Here is a 16,801-nt window from a genome sequence, read left to right as displayed (position 1 = left end):
TATTTGTAAAGTGCTTAACTAGGTGCCTGGAACTTAGTAGGTGCTACATTTCCTTTCTTCCCTCTTCCCTCTCTCAATAGTATCTGACGTCCCATGGTTATATGGGCTATGGGTCCTTTGGAATAGAAGGGTAAAACCAAACTTCACTAGATACTCTTAGCAGGTATGGGAGACAACTTCTCTTCCAACTTCTTTTCAGCCTTCTTTGCCACCTCTCAGCTCCCTTTGACACTGATCACTGGTGTCAGGTTTTATCATAGCCATTATAATCTCTTTTCTAACTCCCTCTGGCCCCCCTCCCTCATTTTTCCATTACTTTAGTTTAAAAGAGTTTCACCAGATGGGCAGGCATAGGTGGAATCTAATTATATTATCTTTTTTTCTTCAAATCCACCCCTTTTCCAATTTTTGTTGAGCATACTCATATCTTCTAGACACCTAGATTCTCAGCTTTGTCATTATCTGTTCTTGATCCTTCATTTTCCATAACTTGTATATATATATGAAGAGATGCTAAATCTTGTCAGTTGTTCTTCACCATCTTTTGAATTTGTTTATTGCTGCTTATTAGATCTAGTTTAGGTTTTCCCTATCATTTCATGTAGGTTTGTCTCATAATTCCATGATATGATGTTCTTTGAAAGCATAAAAACGTTAAACCTTAAGAATTACATAATAAATGAGAAGTTGGGATTCCATGTGAAAGTTTTCAATTACTTGGAACTCTTAAAATTCCCCCAATAGTAGGAACTTTAAATCAAGAGCTAATTGCTCAGTAGTATCTGAAGCAAACCATCCCTTTTTGTTTGTTTTTGTTTTTTCCTAAAAAATAATCCAATCAGTGCCTTTGTCATTTTTTATAAGATATTGAAGCCTTTAAACCCCTTTGCTTCTTAGCCTGTTTAATTGGAGCTGACATTTTGAAAGCTAATGAAATGTTCACAGAGTACTTTTGAGATGGTAACTACTATATAAATAAAAGGCATTTAATAATGGTGATTATAATTGCAAATAGCAATGGCATTCATTGTTCAGTACAAAGGATCACCTTTCTCTTAATAGCTTGGATTTGTCTATTAACTTTTTCACTTAATCAGTATGTAGTGCTTTGGAAAATTTTGAAAATAAATATGGTATTTTATTCATTTGATATTGTTTTTCTACCGATTCATACTTTCATGTGTGCATATTATATACATATATATGTATTGAGTGTGCATGTATATGCATATACATATATATATATATATATATATATATATTTTTTTTTTTTTTTTTTGTACAAACAAAATATGTGTGTTTGGGAAAGATTGTGTATGTGTAAGGATAATATATATAATACATTGAGCGTAGTCTCAAAGAAAAGGAATTAAGATTAAGGAGCAGTAAAGAAAGCTTTTTTTTTTTTTTTTTTTTTTTTTTTTTTGCTTGCCTCTCTTTCCTCTTCACAACCTTAGGTTTTAGCTTAGACTTGAAGGAAGCCAGGAAAGCTAAAAAACAGGGGAGGAGGGAAAGTATTCAAAGTGTTCCCCCTCCTTCCCTAAAGGCATGGGGAATGGCTTAAAAATGATATGATCTTGTCAAGGTATAGCAAGAAGACTGGTGTCTTTAGAGCATAGAATGTGTGGAAAGGTATAAAGTATAACAAAACTGGAAAGATAGAAAGTGAACAGGTTTTATATAAAGGGTTTTAAAATCCATATTTGATTTTTGATCCTAGGTGTCATAGGTAGCAACTGCAGGGTTGTTGTTTTTTTTGAGGAAAATGAAAGCTCCCTTTACCACTGTGTTTTCCATTGCTTCTGAAAGTAATGAGTGTCATATTTTCTCTTTTAAAGATTGTAATGTTCTTTGGTTCGGTTTTCTTGGTATCTCTGGGAGCAGCCTTCCTTTCACTTCAGTAATCACTACAGGAATAGCCAGAGGTTAAAGTCCAATCCTTTATTGTCCCCTTCAAAATGTTGCGTAGGGTCCAGCTAGCTTTCTTAAAGACCTTCTGGAGTCTTGGCTTCAGTGGAGAAATGAAGGAGGAGAGCCTGCCACTGTGGTGGTGTGAGATAAGATGAATGAATCTAAGTCTAAGGGCTTGTGCTTCAGCCTCCAGTCCACTTGTTTTTTCTAGCTCTGAATCTGGCTGAGTTTTTCCGAGCTTATATGCTCTCTTATCATAGGTGTGAGTCTTGTAGAACTATATCAACTACTAAGTACATGTAATGTACTAGAGAACTATTAAGCACCATGCTAAAATGGATAACCATTGTCTCATCAATTCCACTTACTTAGCACCTTATAAGAGTCCTTGTTTCAAGGTCAGAGTTCTGGCCCATAACAAAAGCACTTTTTGATATAATCATGATTTTTGCTGTTTTATTATTGATATGGTCAATTATGCAGACAGTTTTCCTAAAAATCACACACACACACACCCTTATGGGATTAAAAAAGAACAAAAATGAGATAACAATAAAGAGGTAAGGGGAATTTAAAGAAATAGGAAGACGAATGGAGAACTGTGTAGAATAATAAGGATTGCTTGATGAAAGTATTAATATGTGTCAGAGACTGGATTTGAACACAGGTTTTCCTGGCTTTAAGAACAGATCTCTTAACTGATGGCCATTGCTGCCTTCCCTAAGAGATAAACAAGGGGACAAAGGGATTGTATTATGCTCAAAAGAACTATAAATAGTAAAAAAAAAAAAAAAAAAAAAAAAAAGAAAAAGAAAAAGTATTGATATTAAACATACATAAATTGAATATGCAGATCTATAAAGAAAATATTAAATTACAAAAAAGAAAACAAACAAAGGATAAAAGAGTAATGATAGGAAGACACTCCTTTCATAGATCAGTAGACATCTAACAGGAAATTAAATAACATGTATATAATAACCATGTATATATAAAATATATACAGAATAAATTGGAAATAATCAATAAAGGAAAGGGCACTAAAATTAAAGGGGACTGGGAAATATGTCTTAAGAAAGGTAGAATTTAATAAAATTGAGAATTAAAAGAAGATAGCACGCAGAAATGAAAAGGTAATAAATTTCAGTTATGGGAACAAGTCAGTTGAAAATATAGTCTGGAGAGGGAGTATCTTGTGTGAAGACTAGCAAAGAGGCTATTGTTAGTGAATTCCAGTAAGTATATAAAAACATTATGAAATAATAATGAAAGACTTTTTTTTTTTTTTTTTTTTTGGAAGGGGTTATTAAAAGGATTAAGTACTTTGCCTAGGGTCACACAGCTAGTAAGGATCTAAGAACAGATTTGAACACATATTAAGTTGATTTCCTTGATTTTTTTTTTTTTAATTTTATTAATTTTTTTTAAAGGCAATGAGGGTTAAGTAACTTGCCCACGGTCATACTGAAGAGGTCAGAGGAGATAGCCCAAGACACAAATGATTAACAGAGAAATTCCTGTCTTAGATGAAGAGGTCAAAGGAGATAGCCTAAGATACAAATGATTAATAGAATTTTGCATCCTTAAGAGAAATTCCTATCTTATAAGCAGAAAAGACCTTTGCAAATACAAACTCTCTTTTATGATCCTGTTCATGTATAAAATGAACCTCCAAAATCCTATTCTTTGCAACTAGGCTTTCTACCCAAAAACCTTTTGGCCACCAAGTTGGCATCCCTTTCCTGGCAATTTGGCTTTTCTCTGTGGAGGCCAATTGCCCACCGCTAGGTATCCCTTTCCTAATCAATAAAGGTTTTGTTTTAACACAGCAATTGAGTAGGCGAATTCATTCCCAAGAATCCGGCCTTGGTACTTTGGAGGGAGGAGGAGAGAGATACACAGACATCCAGGAAAGAACCACTGACCCTTCTCTGCCCAGAGTTTACCACCCTCTTCATTCGCTCTCTTCAATACAACTAGTCTGAGTCTGATTTGAATTCTGGTCTTCCTGAGTTCAGAACCAGTGTCTTAACCCTAGCTGCCCCATGTGAAAAGGATACAACATTGATTCTTTTCCCTCCCTCTTGTCTTCCCTGACCACCAGTTAGAATCCTGAGGGAGGAACACGTGGCACCTTTCAACTTTGACCAGCCATTTTATATTGAAACCTGCATGTATCAGTAACTTAAGTTTTAAATTCTTAATCTAATGAAGTCTTGAAGTTGGTTTCTGTACTTTCAAAAAAAGAAAAACTAGACCAACCTACATGAAGTAGGGCCTTTTCCTACTAGTCCTACCATACTTTGTATCAGGGGAGGGAAGAAGTTAAGCAAGACCAACTCTATGTGTCAGAATGTAGGCAGCATTTTTACCTTTTGAGAAGAGAAGGGAGAGGTAATTTCCTCATCTCTCAGTGGCAAAGATTAGTCATCATAATTACTCTTCTTACTGTAACATGGTGATAGTCATTTTATACAATTCTGTTTACATTGCATGTTTATAAAAGTCTTCTTAGATTTCTTTCACATTCAGCATTTCTCATGCAGGCTTCAGTACAAATTATGTTCCATTGCATTCTTAAGCGTCAACTTGTTTACCTATTTCCTTGTTCATGGACACTAGTTATTTTTAGATCATCTATTGCCCCAAAATGTGCTCTATTAATCTTTTGGTATCTTTGATTCCTTTCTTTATTTTTGACCTACTTTAACCAGATACAGGATCACTTGGGCAAAAAGGCAAACAATTTGGTCACTCTTTTTCATATTCCAAACAATTTTCAAGAACAATTAAGCCAATTCAAAGTTCCTCCACCAATGTATGAATGTCCCTGTTTTCCCTTATCTCCTTGAGTGCCATCTATTTCCATCTCATGTTATCTTTCCAAATTTGCTTCTATGAAGTTAAACCGAGATTGATTTCAATTTATATTATCCTTATTAATAATCTACAGCAGTCTCTTTTCATTTGGCTCTAAATAGTTTACAATTCTTTTAGGAAAAATGTTCATGCCATTGGACTATATATTCATTAGGGAGAATGGCTCCTGACTTTGAACATTTGTGTTAATTTCCTATCTCAGATCTTTCAGATCTTTCTCAAAGAGATGTTAAATAAGTATTCTCCTACTACTACTGTGAGTTTCTCTCATATTGTCTTATTTTTATATTTAAATTGTTTTTTTTTTTCTTTCTTCCCCTCCCCTTGAGGAGAAGAACCTTGTCTTAAGGCTTATTGGTCTTTTCATTAATATTCCCAAAGAACCAGATTTTTATTTTGTCATTTCTTTTATATTTATTATTTTTCATTTCATCGTTTTTTGAAATTTTGACTATTTTAGATTCTTTTATACTTCTTCTGAGTTTACTAATTTTATTTTCTATATAAACAAAAATATTCTAAATAAAAACTTAATGGTTAGTTTATTAAAACTTTTTCTATTAATATAAATTATTAGTGAGAGAGCACAATTATCCTTTGAAAACTTCTTTAGCTATATCTCTGAAATTTTGATGTGTTATCTCATTATTATTCTCTTATGCATAAATTTTTTTATGATTTCTTTTTACTTACTCATCATTTAGAAACTCAGCCAAGTTTCCACATAGTTCTGCATATTCTTCTTTTGTTTCCTAAGTTTGTTACTAGCTAGTTTCTGATGAGTGTGAATAATGATTTCATTGTTCAGATATGAACTACTTATTTCCATTGAGTTGAAACCAATTGCCATTATAACTTACATAATTGCAGTTCTGAATAGTGAAAATTTGGTTATCTTTGACTTTTGAGGATTTATTATTCACACTAATCTGAACTTGGCTATAGTATACTATCTCTATAATGGCTGCTTATTTCTACCTTTAATATTTATTATTTCCAAGTGTTCCAACATAATATCTATTTTTATAAAGGCACCATTTGCTCATGGAAAGTATGTGTGCATGCATATGTATGTGTGCATGTCCTTACCATTCAGAAGACTACTTTATATGTTTCAGCTCTTATCTCAGTTACAATTCTTTTTCAAATATTTTGTTATCTTTTTGTTATATTAAAGCACCAAGAGAGGAAGATTTAGAACTTTTTATAATTATTTGATTACCCATATATAATAGTATAGCATTATAGCTCAGGTACTTTGTATTTATTAATTTAGGTACTATGCTATTTGATGTATATGTGAAAATAGATATGCATATTAAATAGTAATATTGTTTCATTGTAATATCTTTGAACACGAGAGACAGCATGTGTATGTGACCTTGGAATCCAGAAGATGTGAGTTTAATTTCTGCTTGTCATTTTATAACCCTTTATAACCCTTGATCATTCACTCAATTTCTTAGTATCCTTGGTCATTAACTCAAAGATGATTAAGTTTCAAAGGAGATATTGATTTGCTTTTGGTTGAATTTCCTTATCTGAAGTATTCCATAATATTGTGAAATCAGCATTTTGTTGTTGATATTTTGTAATTATAAATGTAAATGGTTTCTTTGCCTTTTGAATTAGTACTATTTTTTATTTGATAACTGCATTGCAACTCTTGGAAATCTTCTTTTCCTTCTGTTTTCATGAAATTCAATTTTGATTTATTTCTTGAGAGATAAGCCTTTTACTTGTATTCCAATGGTTTATTTCTGTTTTCCCTCATCCTTCCATTTTTGTAACATAGTCATATTTCCTTTTCACCACAAATTAATCAGCAAATAATTGTTAACTCTGTATCAGGTATTGAGGATACATAAGAAAAAAAGTAAAATTTCCCTACTTAGTAAGCTTATTTGAAGAGACATCCCATATATATAATTAATAAGTATGTAGAAATACAAGTTATTCGGAGTTGGAGCAAGGAAAGCCTCAATATGGAAAGTAGTGCTTGAGCTTAAGATTTGAAAAAAATTCAAGATCATAAGAAGCAGGGATGAAGAGGAATTCATTCCAGGCATGGAAGACAGCCTGAGACAGAACGTAGTGTGTGAAGAAAGCCAGAAGGTCAGTTTGTATGGATTCTAATATCCATGCAAATTGAGCCCAGAAAGGTTTATTGGTGTGTGAGTGTGAAGGATATTTTCAGGTTTTTTTTTTTTTTTTTTTTTTGGGGGGGGGGCGGGGAAGAAGAATGAAGGTAGAAGGGAGAGGTTGGTTAAGTCCCTGCCCAGAATCAATTCAATGCAATTTGGGGTCTATCTCTTTTCCCTGGTCCATGAAAGCACCTTCCATCACTTCTCCTATATAGGCATTCCCTTTTTTTTTTTTTTTTTTTTTTTCATGTAGATGAACCAGATCAATGTTAATGTTTCATGACTGTACAAGGGTTGATTCATAAGTGAGAGAGGATAGTTGTACCCCAAAACAGTCATTGAGGTTGCTTCTGCTAATTTATGGACAGTGGATGATAAGATTGAATAGGATCTATCAGCTTTCTAATGTTATTCATATGCCTTTTATCTTACATGGTGTTGCTTTCTTATTTATTTACTACTTAAAGTGCCTCATGTGTCAACTTTGTCTTCAGAAGTTCTTAAGGCATATATGTTCGTTCCCTTAAATTTCCATTATTTTCTGAGGTCAGTATTACTAAGAAAATTCCACCACAGAATAAATACTGAATATACCATTTCAAGATGAAAAAAGAAAACTTTTGTAGGGATATTGCTGGATGTATGTATGGTTGCAGGTAAGTGTGAATTTAAATTAAAGTTATTCTAAGTTATTCTAAATGAGGACCTTCCATAAATTTTAATTGCTTTATATTAAAACTTTTCTTACTATGTATATTTTGTTAGAATGAGAAGAAGAAATAGAAAGACACGAAGATATGGAGTTTTGGACACAAATCTAGAAAATATGGAATTAACACCTTTAGAACAAGATGATGATGATGATGATACAACTCTTTTTGATGCCAATCATCCCCGAAGGTAAATAAAAATTCAGACTAAACAATGTATTAGAGTAAAAATTACAAGGAGAGTCATGTTTTATTATATTATCTTCCTAATAGCCAGCTTTCTTTGCTCTGACTGCATTACCATTTTATCACACCATTTTATACACTAAAATTGCTATTATATATATTGTATTTGTGTGTGGGTGCCTGAGTACACAGACACACACACAGACACACACACACATCAATGTTGAGTTGGTTATATGGGAAGAGTCTTTTAGAGCAAATATGTTTATTTGCTGTGCTTTGATTATCTGGCAAGACTGTTTTGAAGATAACTGAGATAATATCAGGAAGTACATTCAAAAAAGTAAATACTTCTCAAACTACTAGTGTACCTTGTCCATAATTGAGCATTAGTGGTTTTAGGAAATTTGAATGCAATGAATACATTATAATATTCCTGCAAATTTATCATGAGATGGAATTCTGTCTGTAATGTTTATTCTTGTAAAACTTACTGGTGAAGAAATTAGATGACTTGTTCCCATGCTCAAAAATATTTCATGCTATAAGTTTGTTGAGTATAATCTGAGAGGAATGCTAGGTTAAAATAAAGTTTTCATATAAAACTAAAGAAAAGCAAGATAAATGGAATAATAAGATTATTACCAAAAGGGTTATGAAATCTGCTTAGAGTGTTACTTCTGTCATTTCACTGAGAAAGGCAACTCTTCACCAAGGAGTTTCTTTTACTAGTGCTAAATGATTTTTGGTTTGCAATTTCTAACCTTAAAGGGTTTGGGGATAGTCCAGGAGTGAGAATTAAGTAACTTATCCAATAGCCAGAATATGTCAGAGGTGAGATCTTGACTCTCAGACTATCTTTATCATGCTGTGTTCCCTATCCATGACATGAAGGTTTTGATGTGCCATTAGGGGGTTAATTCATCTACATAATAGGAGCTTCCCTTGATATGCCTCAGTTCTTTTCCATGCCATTACTCCTGCACTAAGTATGCTTACCTTCTTTCACCTTCTTGATTTTTTGATGAACCAGTTCATCTCTACACTGTCCTTATTGTTAATCTGTATCTGCCAAGACTAGCCTTGAATTGCTACCATCAGCTGGTACCTTTGTTCCTACATATGTCCTGGATAACAAAGCTGGAGAAAATCAGGAAAATATTCACATTGAGTTCACTACAAATTTTACATTAGATAACCTCAACTGGTCCCTCACTGTAGGAAAGCCATCTTCTTATACTTCCTTAATTAACTCACAATACAGCTCACCATAGTAGCTCAACCTTTTCATCCTTCCTCAAAACTTCCTTCTCCCTCTTCCATTATTTAAGAATCTAATCTTATATTTTACAGAAAAGGTTGAGACCATTCTCCCAGAGCTTCCTTTTCTTTCTCATTTCACATTGTTAAGATACCTTTTTCTACTATCTCTGCCTTCCATCAATTCTCACCTGAAGACAAATACTTCCACATGCACAAATGTTCCCATTCTATTCCATTTCTCCAACAGATTCTCTCTTCCATCTTTCTTTTACTCTCACTTATGTTCACTACAAACATGTCTGTGTTTCTCCCATCCTCAAAAAACCCTTATTTGATTCAAATTCATTTCCACTAGCTAATGTTCCATTATTTCTTCTTTTTTTGGCTAAACTCCTTGAGAATGCTCTCTGATATCTGCCTCTGCTTCCTTTCTCCATTCATCTAAAACTGTTTTCTCCAAGTTTACCATAATCTCTAGTATCATATCTAATGACTTTTACCCCACCCCTGCCGTCATATTTCTTGACTTCTTTGTAGGCTTTGAGATTTTTCGATCACTTTCTCTTTGATACCCTTGTCTTTCTAGGTTTTCGTGATATTACTGTATCCAGGTCCTCCTTCTACCTGTCTGACCGTTCCTTCCCAATCTCCTTTGTTGAATCTTCTTCCAGCCCAGGAAAGGTAGGTATCATCCAGGGTTCTGTCCTGGGTCCTCTTTTCTCCCTCCATACCATTTTACTTGTCATTTCAGCATCTTTCATGGTCTCAGTTATCATGCCTGTACTGGTAATGCTGAAATTTATTTATCCAATCCAGACTTCTAATCTACAGACTCATATCCCTAGTTGCATGATATTTCAAACTGGATATTGTACAGATACCTTAAGTGCAACACAGCCAAAACTGAACTCAATTATCTTTTCTCTGAATCCTCACATCTTCTCATCTTCCTTATTTTTGTCACTACCATTCTGTCATTCACCCAGAATCACAACTAAGGTATCATCTTCAAACCCTCACTTTCACCTCCCCATCTCCGGCCTGTTGCCAAGTTCCATTGATTTTACCTTTTTAATAAATTCTCATATGCCCATTTTCCTCCTTGCTACCATTTGCTACAAGTTCTTTTGCCTGGTTTGTGGCAGTCCTGCTGGATGTTCTTCCTGCTTCAAGTCTCCTCATCCTAGTCCATCTTCCACTAAGCTGTCAAGTTGTTTTTCTGAAACAAAGATCTGGCCATCCCATCCAATACTCCAGTAAACATTTAAATGCCTAATGTGCTAAGCCTTGGGGATACACTTAAGAAAAATATAGTCCCTGCCCTTAAGTAGCTTACCATGTAAAGGGGGTGGAGGATAATATACCAAAGAAAGCAAAAAAGTAAGGGCAAGAACCCATCTTGTTCCAGGCAGAGCAATAGAGGCAAACTAGACTGAGTTTCTACTTTCTATTCAGAAAAGCAAAGAGAGAATTTTGCTCACCTTCCTGCTTTCCAAAGGAGAGAGAAAGCTGAGAGAGAAGTAATGTCAATCTAGGTTTGTTAGTAACATAGTGGTAAGTTTAGAGGGGATGAGCCTTTGGGAGGAACATCTTGTTTTTACCTTTAAAACCAAGCAAGAATGCAGATGCAGAGTGGAATGGCCACATTAACTCCTATTCCGTAAACTTAAATTCCCTATTACCTGCAATATCAGCCAAAAAAACCTTGTGGTTAACTTCAAAATCGAGCCTCTTCTGTCTTTCCATTCTTCTTGTATATTACTTTCAGGCTCTAGGTAATCTTTGCTGTTCTTCACACAAGACACTCATTTTCAGATTCTACTGAGATACTCTCCCTATCCTTTTATCTCCTGACTTCCTGGCTTCCATCAAGTCCCAGCTAAAATCCCATCTTTTGCAAAAAGCCTTTTTTTCATACCCCCTTAATGCTACTTTCTTCCTTCCATTAATTACCTCCAACTTCTTGTCACATAGTTGTTGTCATGTTGTTTGCCTAATTAGGGTGTGGGCTACTTGAGAGAAGTGATTATCTTTTCCCATCTTTATTTTCCTCAATACCGAGCTGCTCATTGGCTGATTGATTTTTTTTTTTTTTTTAAGCATATAAACATCTCAGGATTCAAACACAGTTCTAATTCCAAGTATGTTGCTAGAAGATATTGCTTCTCTCACAGTGGGGTACACTGTGATCAAGTTTATATTGATATAGGCTCCAATAAACTTAGCATTTTAAACAAATTCAATTTTAGAAATATTATTTGTTCAAAATCAAACATTTGGGAAATAGGTAGTCAAACATTGCTAAGCCCATAAAAAAATCGTGCAACAATGTTAAATCATTACAGTAAAATAATCATTATGTAGAAGACAATTTCAACATAATTCTTTAAATTTATTAAATAATGTTTTCTTATTTAGGCTACTATAACAAAATATCTCTTTGGAAAAAGTAAATGAATAAAGATGAAAATTTTTCAAAATTTATATATAAAGGCACTTTTTCTATAGTAATATAGTTAAGATGTATATTAGAGTGGTTGCATTTGATAAAATTGAAAAGTAATAATATTAGTATATATACTTAAATTTCCTAAATTGATAACTTTAATTATCAAATTTTATTTTTCTCTTTCCACCTTAACTAAAACTGTGTTTAAAAAAAATAGAAATGTACTAAAACGTGTAAAAGAAGGATTTAAATATTATTTCCTGCTTTTTTTGGTTGCAGATAAGAATGTGCCTTTTAATGAGAAAACATCATTGGTGAACATCATAGGAAAAAGCTTATGATTAAGGAAGAAGAAGCCAATACCAGTCACAGCATGGGGGGTATTTAAGTTATGTATATTATGACCTTTAATTTGTTGTTGAAAAAAATATTGTATCAGTTTGTTGCATCTTTGTATATATAGGAATGTTCTATTGTAAATGAGTTCAAATCTGAAGAAAAAAGAAATGCATTATAATATAAGCCTACTTGAAAATTACCATTAAAATAGAGTGTTTTCACTTTTCTTTACTCTTTACCATGTGGTAAACAGTTTCTGTTTATGTGCTAATGAGCTAATGTTAATTGTTTTGCTGGTATAATGTTTTAAGTAATTATACTTGTAAGTACCCACTGAAGTGCAAATTCTTTAATATAATTTGATCTTTTTTTTCCCCAACAAAATGTATTTCCCGTTTTTGGGAGGAAATGCCAGATGTACTGCTTTGTTTTTGAGTATTTTTTAAACTATATAACTATATGAGCTATTGTATGCAAAGCAATAAATGTGATATTAAATTGTTTTAAGTGTACTAAAAGAAATATGGAAAGGCAGTATCATTTGAAGATAAAAATTTATTTCCAAAATAACTTTTAAATTTCTGTGGTATTATTTCAATAATATGTATTTCTCCTCATTTCTAGAAAAGTTTTGTGACATATTACAAATTATTAATACTGCCATCATATATAATTCTGTAATTTCATAAACTTGAATATATACAAGATATTAATTTCAGTGACTTTAAAACATTTTGAGACTTAAGATATTTTCAGAAATCATTGATTTCAAAAAATTTTCCACCATATGTTTTCTCCACATAATGTGATCAGATGCAATTTAATATATTAGAATGAAAAATTGAGATAATTGCAAAAATGGTAAGGGTAGTGGCTATAGTGATCACTGACATTTATATGTTCCTTTAAAATATGCAAAACATTTTGCATAGATTATCTCATTTCACTCTGATAACAACACTGTAAAATATGTTATATTACATGACTTCTGTAGTCATGTATATGTTCTGTTATGGCTATTTATAGTAACTATTTTCATTTTACTGATGAGGAAACAGGCATGGCCACATTCATAGGAGTAAACATTGGCATTCAAATTCAAATGTTCCTGCCTTTGAGACCAGGACATTATCTGTTGCATTGTGGTACTTGTCAGAGATACTAAAATAATGACAGTGAAGAGTTAGAGGAAAGAAGTTCTAGTCCCAAGATGAGAGAGTGAGGAAAAAATCCTCAGAAGCCTTCTCAAATTGCTTTCCATACAACCAGAAAATCTCAGAATTGAAACAGGCACAGGAGAGCAACCTATCAGCCTGGCAGGAAAGCTCCCAGGCTGTGGCAATATGCCAAAGGAGCTATTCTCCTTCAAGTGAGCCGTCTGTGTATCACAGCTAGGTCCTGCCCCAATGACCCCAACCCCAGTACAAGCCACCAGCAAGGTCTTGACTGCATTGCTGACCAGTACTGGGAAGCCTCTCCCTGGGGCTGACCAGAAGTGAGATCCTGCTTCTGGGACCTACCAGCAGAAAGACCCTATTTCCAACCAGCAATGGCTCTGACTTTGGGACAGACCAACAATAAGATTTGTCCTCTAGGGCCAGCTACCAGAAAAACTCTGTTACCATTTAGCAGTCCAGCATCATTGCCCTACCACTGCAGCGGGACAGCAGCTAACCCTTACTCCCAGGGGAAGCCCCCTTTTAATATGAGTCAGAGGGGAAGCCTTTATTCCATAGGGAACAAAGCAAGAAAGACTTGAAGCCAAATGAAAGCCAGCAGTAAGATCCAGAGCCCCAGCAGAAAAAGCTCAGGACAGGAGCCCAACTCACATAAAAACACCAAGTCACAAAAAAGCAAAAAAATGAGCAAAAAACATCCCCCCCCCAAAAAAAAAAAATCAAACGACCTTAACTATAGAAAGTTACTATGGTGATAGGGAGGATTAAAGTATAATCTTAGAAGAGGACAATAGTATCAATATGATTATATTGAAGCCATAAAAGAAAATTTAGTCCTGGGGCCAAAAAGAATTTCTGGAAGAATTTAAGATGAGACTTTAAAAAGAAAATTAGAAAAATAGAAGAAAATTGGGGACACAGATAAGAAGAATGCAAGCATCATGAAAAAAGAATCATTTGCATGGGAAAAGATATACAAAACTTTTCTGAGAAAAAGACATCCCTAAAAAATAGAATTGGCCCATCATAAAAGGAAATATGAAAACTTCCTGAAGAAAATAATCCTTAAAATGATTGGAACAAATGGAGACCAATGACTCTATGAGATATCAAGCTGTGATTAAATACAAAACCAAAAAAGGAAAGAAATAGAAGAAAATATGAGATTTCTCACTGGAAAAACTGACCTACAAAATAGAACCAGGAGAGATAATAAGGACTATTGAACTACCCAAAAGCCAAGGTAAAAAAGAAAAGAAAAAACAAAACAAAAAACCCGGAAATCTCTTTTAAAAATGATCAAAGTAAATTTCTCCAATGTATTAGAATCAGAGAGCAAAATAAAAATTAAAAGAACCATTCCCTGAAAGACATCCCAAGGAAGCAAAGCCAAGATGGTAGAGTAAAGGCTGAGACTCACCTGAGCTGTTTCCCAAATAACTTTAAATAATGACTAAACAAATTTTAGAGCATCAGAACCCACAAAAAGTGAAACAATTTTCCAGTCAAAGAAAATCTAAAAGGTCAGTAGGAAAAGGCTGTTGCACAAGGGTGGGACAGTAGTTTAGGCTGCACCAATACAGCTCTGGTCCCAGCAAAGCCTTGGGGCCTCTGAATTAGTGGCAGCAGTGGTGGTTTTCAGACCTTTCAGCCCACAGAAACCAAAGACAACTTGGAATGTCAGCAGGAAAGGTTTTTCACACTACAGTGTGAAGACAGCCCCCCAAAATCAGGATCAAGCCTTAGGAGCCACCATATTAGCATTGGTGACAGCAGTAGCAGGTGGAGGCAGCCTCCACAAGTCTCAGCTCAGAGTTATTAAGGGGTCAAACAACTGGTCAAAGGAGATTACTGGAGTCTCTTTGCTAGCACTGAGGCAGGACTCTGTTACTTTGCCTATACTCAGATCCAGGACAAGTTCTAGGGTGAGGAGGAGGAGGAGCACTAACCCACTAGAACTTACAGCCAGAATGGATTAGGAACTTCCTCACAATTCCAGTATAGAAAAGAGTGCTTGTGTTCCCTCACAGACCAAAGCACCTGAACATAATCTTTGGGGGGGAAAGGAGGGGGAATGGGACCATTTCTAATTAAAAGACCAGAGCTGAATAAAACGTTTGATCTCCATATAATAAGATTCATGGAAAACATCAAGGTAAAGAAGAAATATGAAAAAGAAAACATTCAATAAAGGTAAACTTTATATTTCCATATGGCAAGATACTATTTGTAACTCAATAACTATTACTGTAAGAGCAATTGGAGAATATATGGAGAAGGTGTGGATATAAGTTGACTTTGATAGGATGATATCCCAAAACCAAAGAGTAGGAAAGAAAATTATCTTGGAAGAAGCAGAGGAGAGATTGAATGGGTTGTTATCCCACATAAAAGAGGCATGAAAGAGCTATTTTAATAGAGGAGTAGATGATGGCAAGGAAAATTTACACCTCTTTTGGCTCAGAGGGAATAACATCTACCCTCAGTTCTATATAGAAAACATTCTTTAAGGAAGTAAAATGGGGACACATAATAGAAGATGGAAGGTGGACTGACAAAAAGGAAAGTGTATTGGTGAAGGCAGTAATCAGAAGTAAAAAAGTAGGAGGGGAAGGATGAGCAATAAGAGAGTGATAAACAAAAATAGGATGGAGGGAAATAAGCATAACTACAAATGTAAATGGGTTGAATTCTCTTATAAAATAGAAGTGGATAGCAGAATGGATTAAAACCAGAATTCTACAATATGTTGCTTATAAGAAACACATTTGAAGCAAAGAGACTACACATGGGGTAAGGGTAAGATAGCAGAATCTATTTTGCTTCAGCTGAAGCAATGAAATTAGGCATAACAATCATGATCTCAAACAAAAAGCAAAAATAGAGTTAATCAAAAGAGATGAGGAAGGAAAATATATTTTACTGAAAGTACCATAAACATTAACATGTTGGATTGCTTGCCATCTAGGGGAAGAAATAGAGGGGAGGAGGGGAAAATCTGAAACACAAGACTATGCAAAGGTCAATGTTAAAAAATTACCCATGCATATGCTTTGACAGTAAGATTAAAAAAAAAAACAAAAAAACATTAAATAGTGGACAATGGAAAGAGATTAAAATTAATTTAAATTAATTCTAAAAAAAAAAGTTAAGAGAACAACTAGAAACAATTGTAAATTCATTAAAGAAAATGATATATGAAACAACATACCAAAAATTATAGGATGGAGCCAAAGCAGTTCTTTGATGGGAAGAAAAGGATCAAAGAAGGCAATAGAATACTGCTTGGAGGTGCTATCAGCTATTAATTCCTTATCTTGCTTCTGTTTTCTCTCTGAAAAAGAATGGCTTTTGTTTTAGAGATGGGAAGTGTGATTTGGAATAAAGAGCACTGAGACTAAATTCAGAGGACCTGGGTATAGGTAGAAACAATTGCTCAGTAGATGTCAATTTCTTAAAGTATGAGGAAAATATAAGTGGGGGACAGTTGGAGAATGCAAATGTTTGCCTGATTTTCAAAAATTATAGTATTTTCAAAAACTTTTCAATCAAGCCTACATAGCACAAGGCCAATAAGTCTGACTGATTCTTGTTAACATTATATATGACAGTTCATTAAAAAGAGAACTAGTGAACATCTGGAAGAGAAAATCAGTGATTACAAAGAGCCAACTTGGTTTCAACAAGAATAGATCATATTAATCTTTTTTTTTTTTCTTTTTGGATAATTATTAGCTGATA

At 34.0% G+C, this 16,801-nt stretch overlaps 1 protein-coding gene across 3 annotated transcripts in view; it reads left to right on the top strand.

The window, feature by feature from the left end:
• FAM174A (family with sequence similarity 174 member A) overlaps positions 1-12,452 on the top strand; it is a 35,741-nt gene extending 23,289 nt beyond the window's left edge. Inside the window, exons 2-4 of one of the 3 annotated variants that reach the window (XR_012484698.1) lie at positions 7,701-7,835; positions 9,681-9,775; positions 11,823-12,452. Coding sequence is in view for 2 of the 3 variants with exons in the window: in XM_074282013.1 (XP_074138114.1) it covers positions 7,701-7,835; positions 11,823-11,826 (139 nt within the window). In the remaining variant the exon portion in view is untranslated. Of the gene's footprint in view, positions 1-7,700; positions 7,840-9,680; positions 9,776-11,822 lie in introns of those variants that run through there. The other 2 variants (XM_074282013.1, XM_074282012.1) reach the window with 2 other exon arrangements.
• The last annotated feature ends 4,349 nt before the right edge of the window (positions 12,453-16,801 follow it).

Source organism: Sminthopsis crassicaudata, chromosome 1, assembly GCF_048593235.1.
Source record: "Sminthopsis crassicaudata isolate SCR6 chromosome 1, ASM4859323v1, whole genome shotgun sequence".
Lineage (NCBI taxonomy): Eukaryota > Metazoa > Chordata > Mammalia > Dasyuromorphia > Dasyuridae > Sminthopsis > Sminthopsis crassicaudata.
Note: the sequence above shows the minus strand (reverse complement) of the source record. Positions and strands in the feature narration are given on the sequence as shown.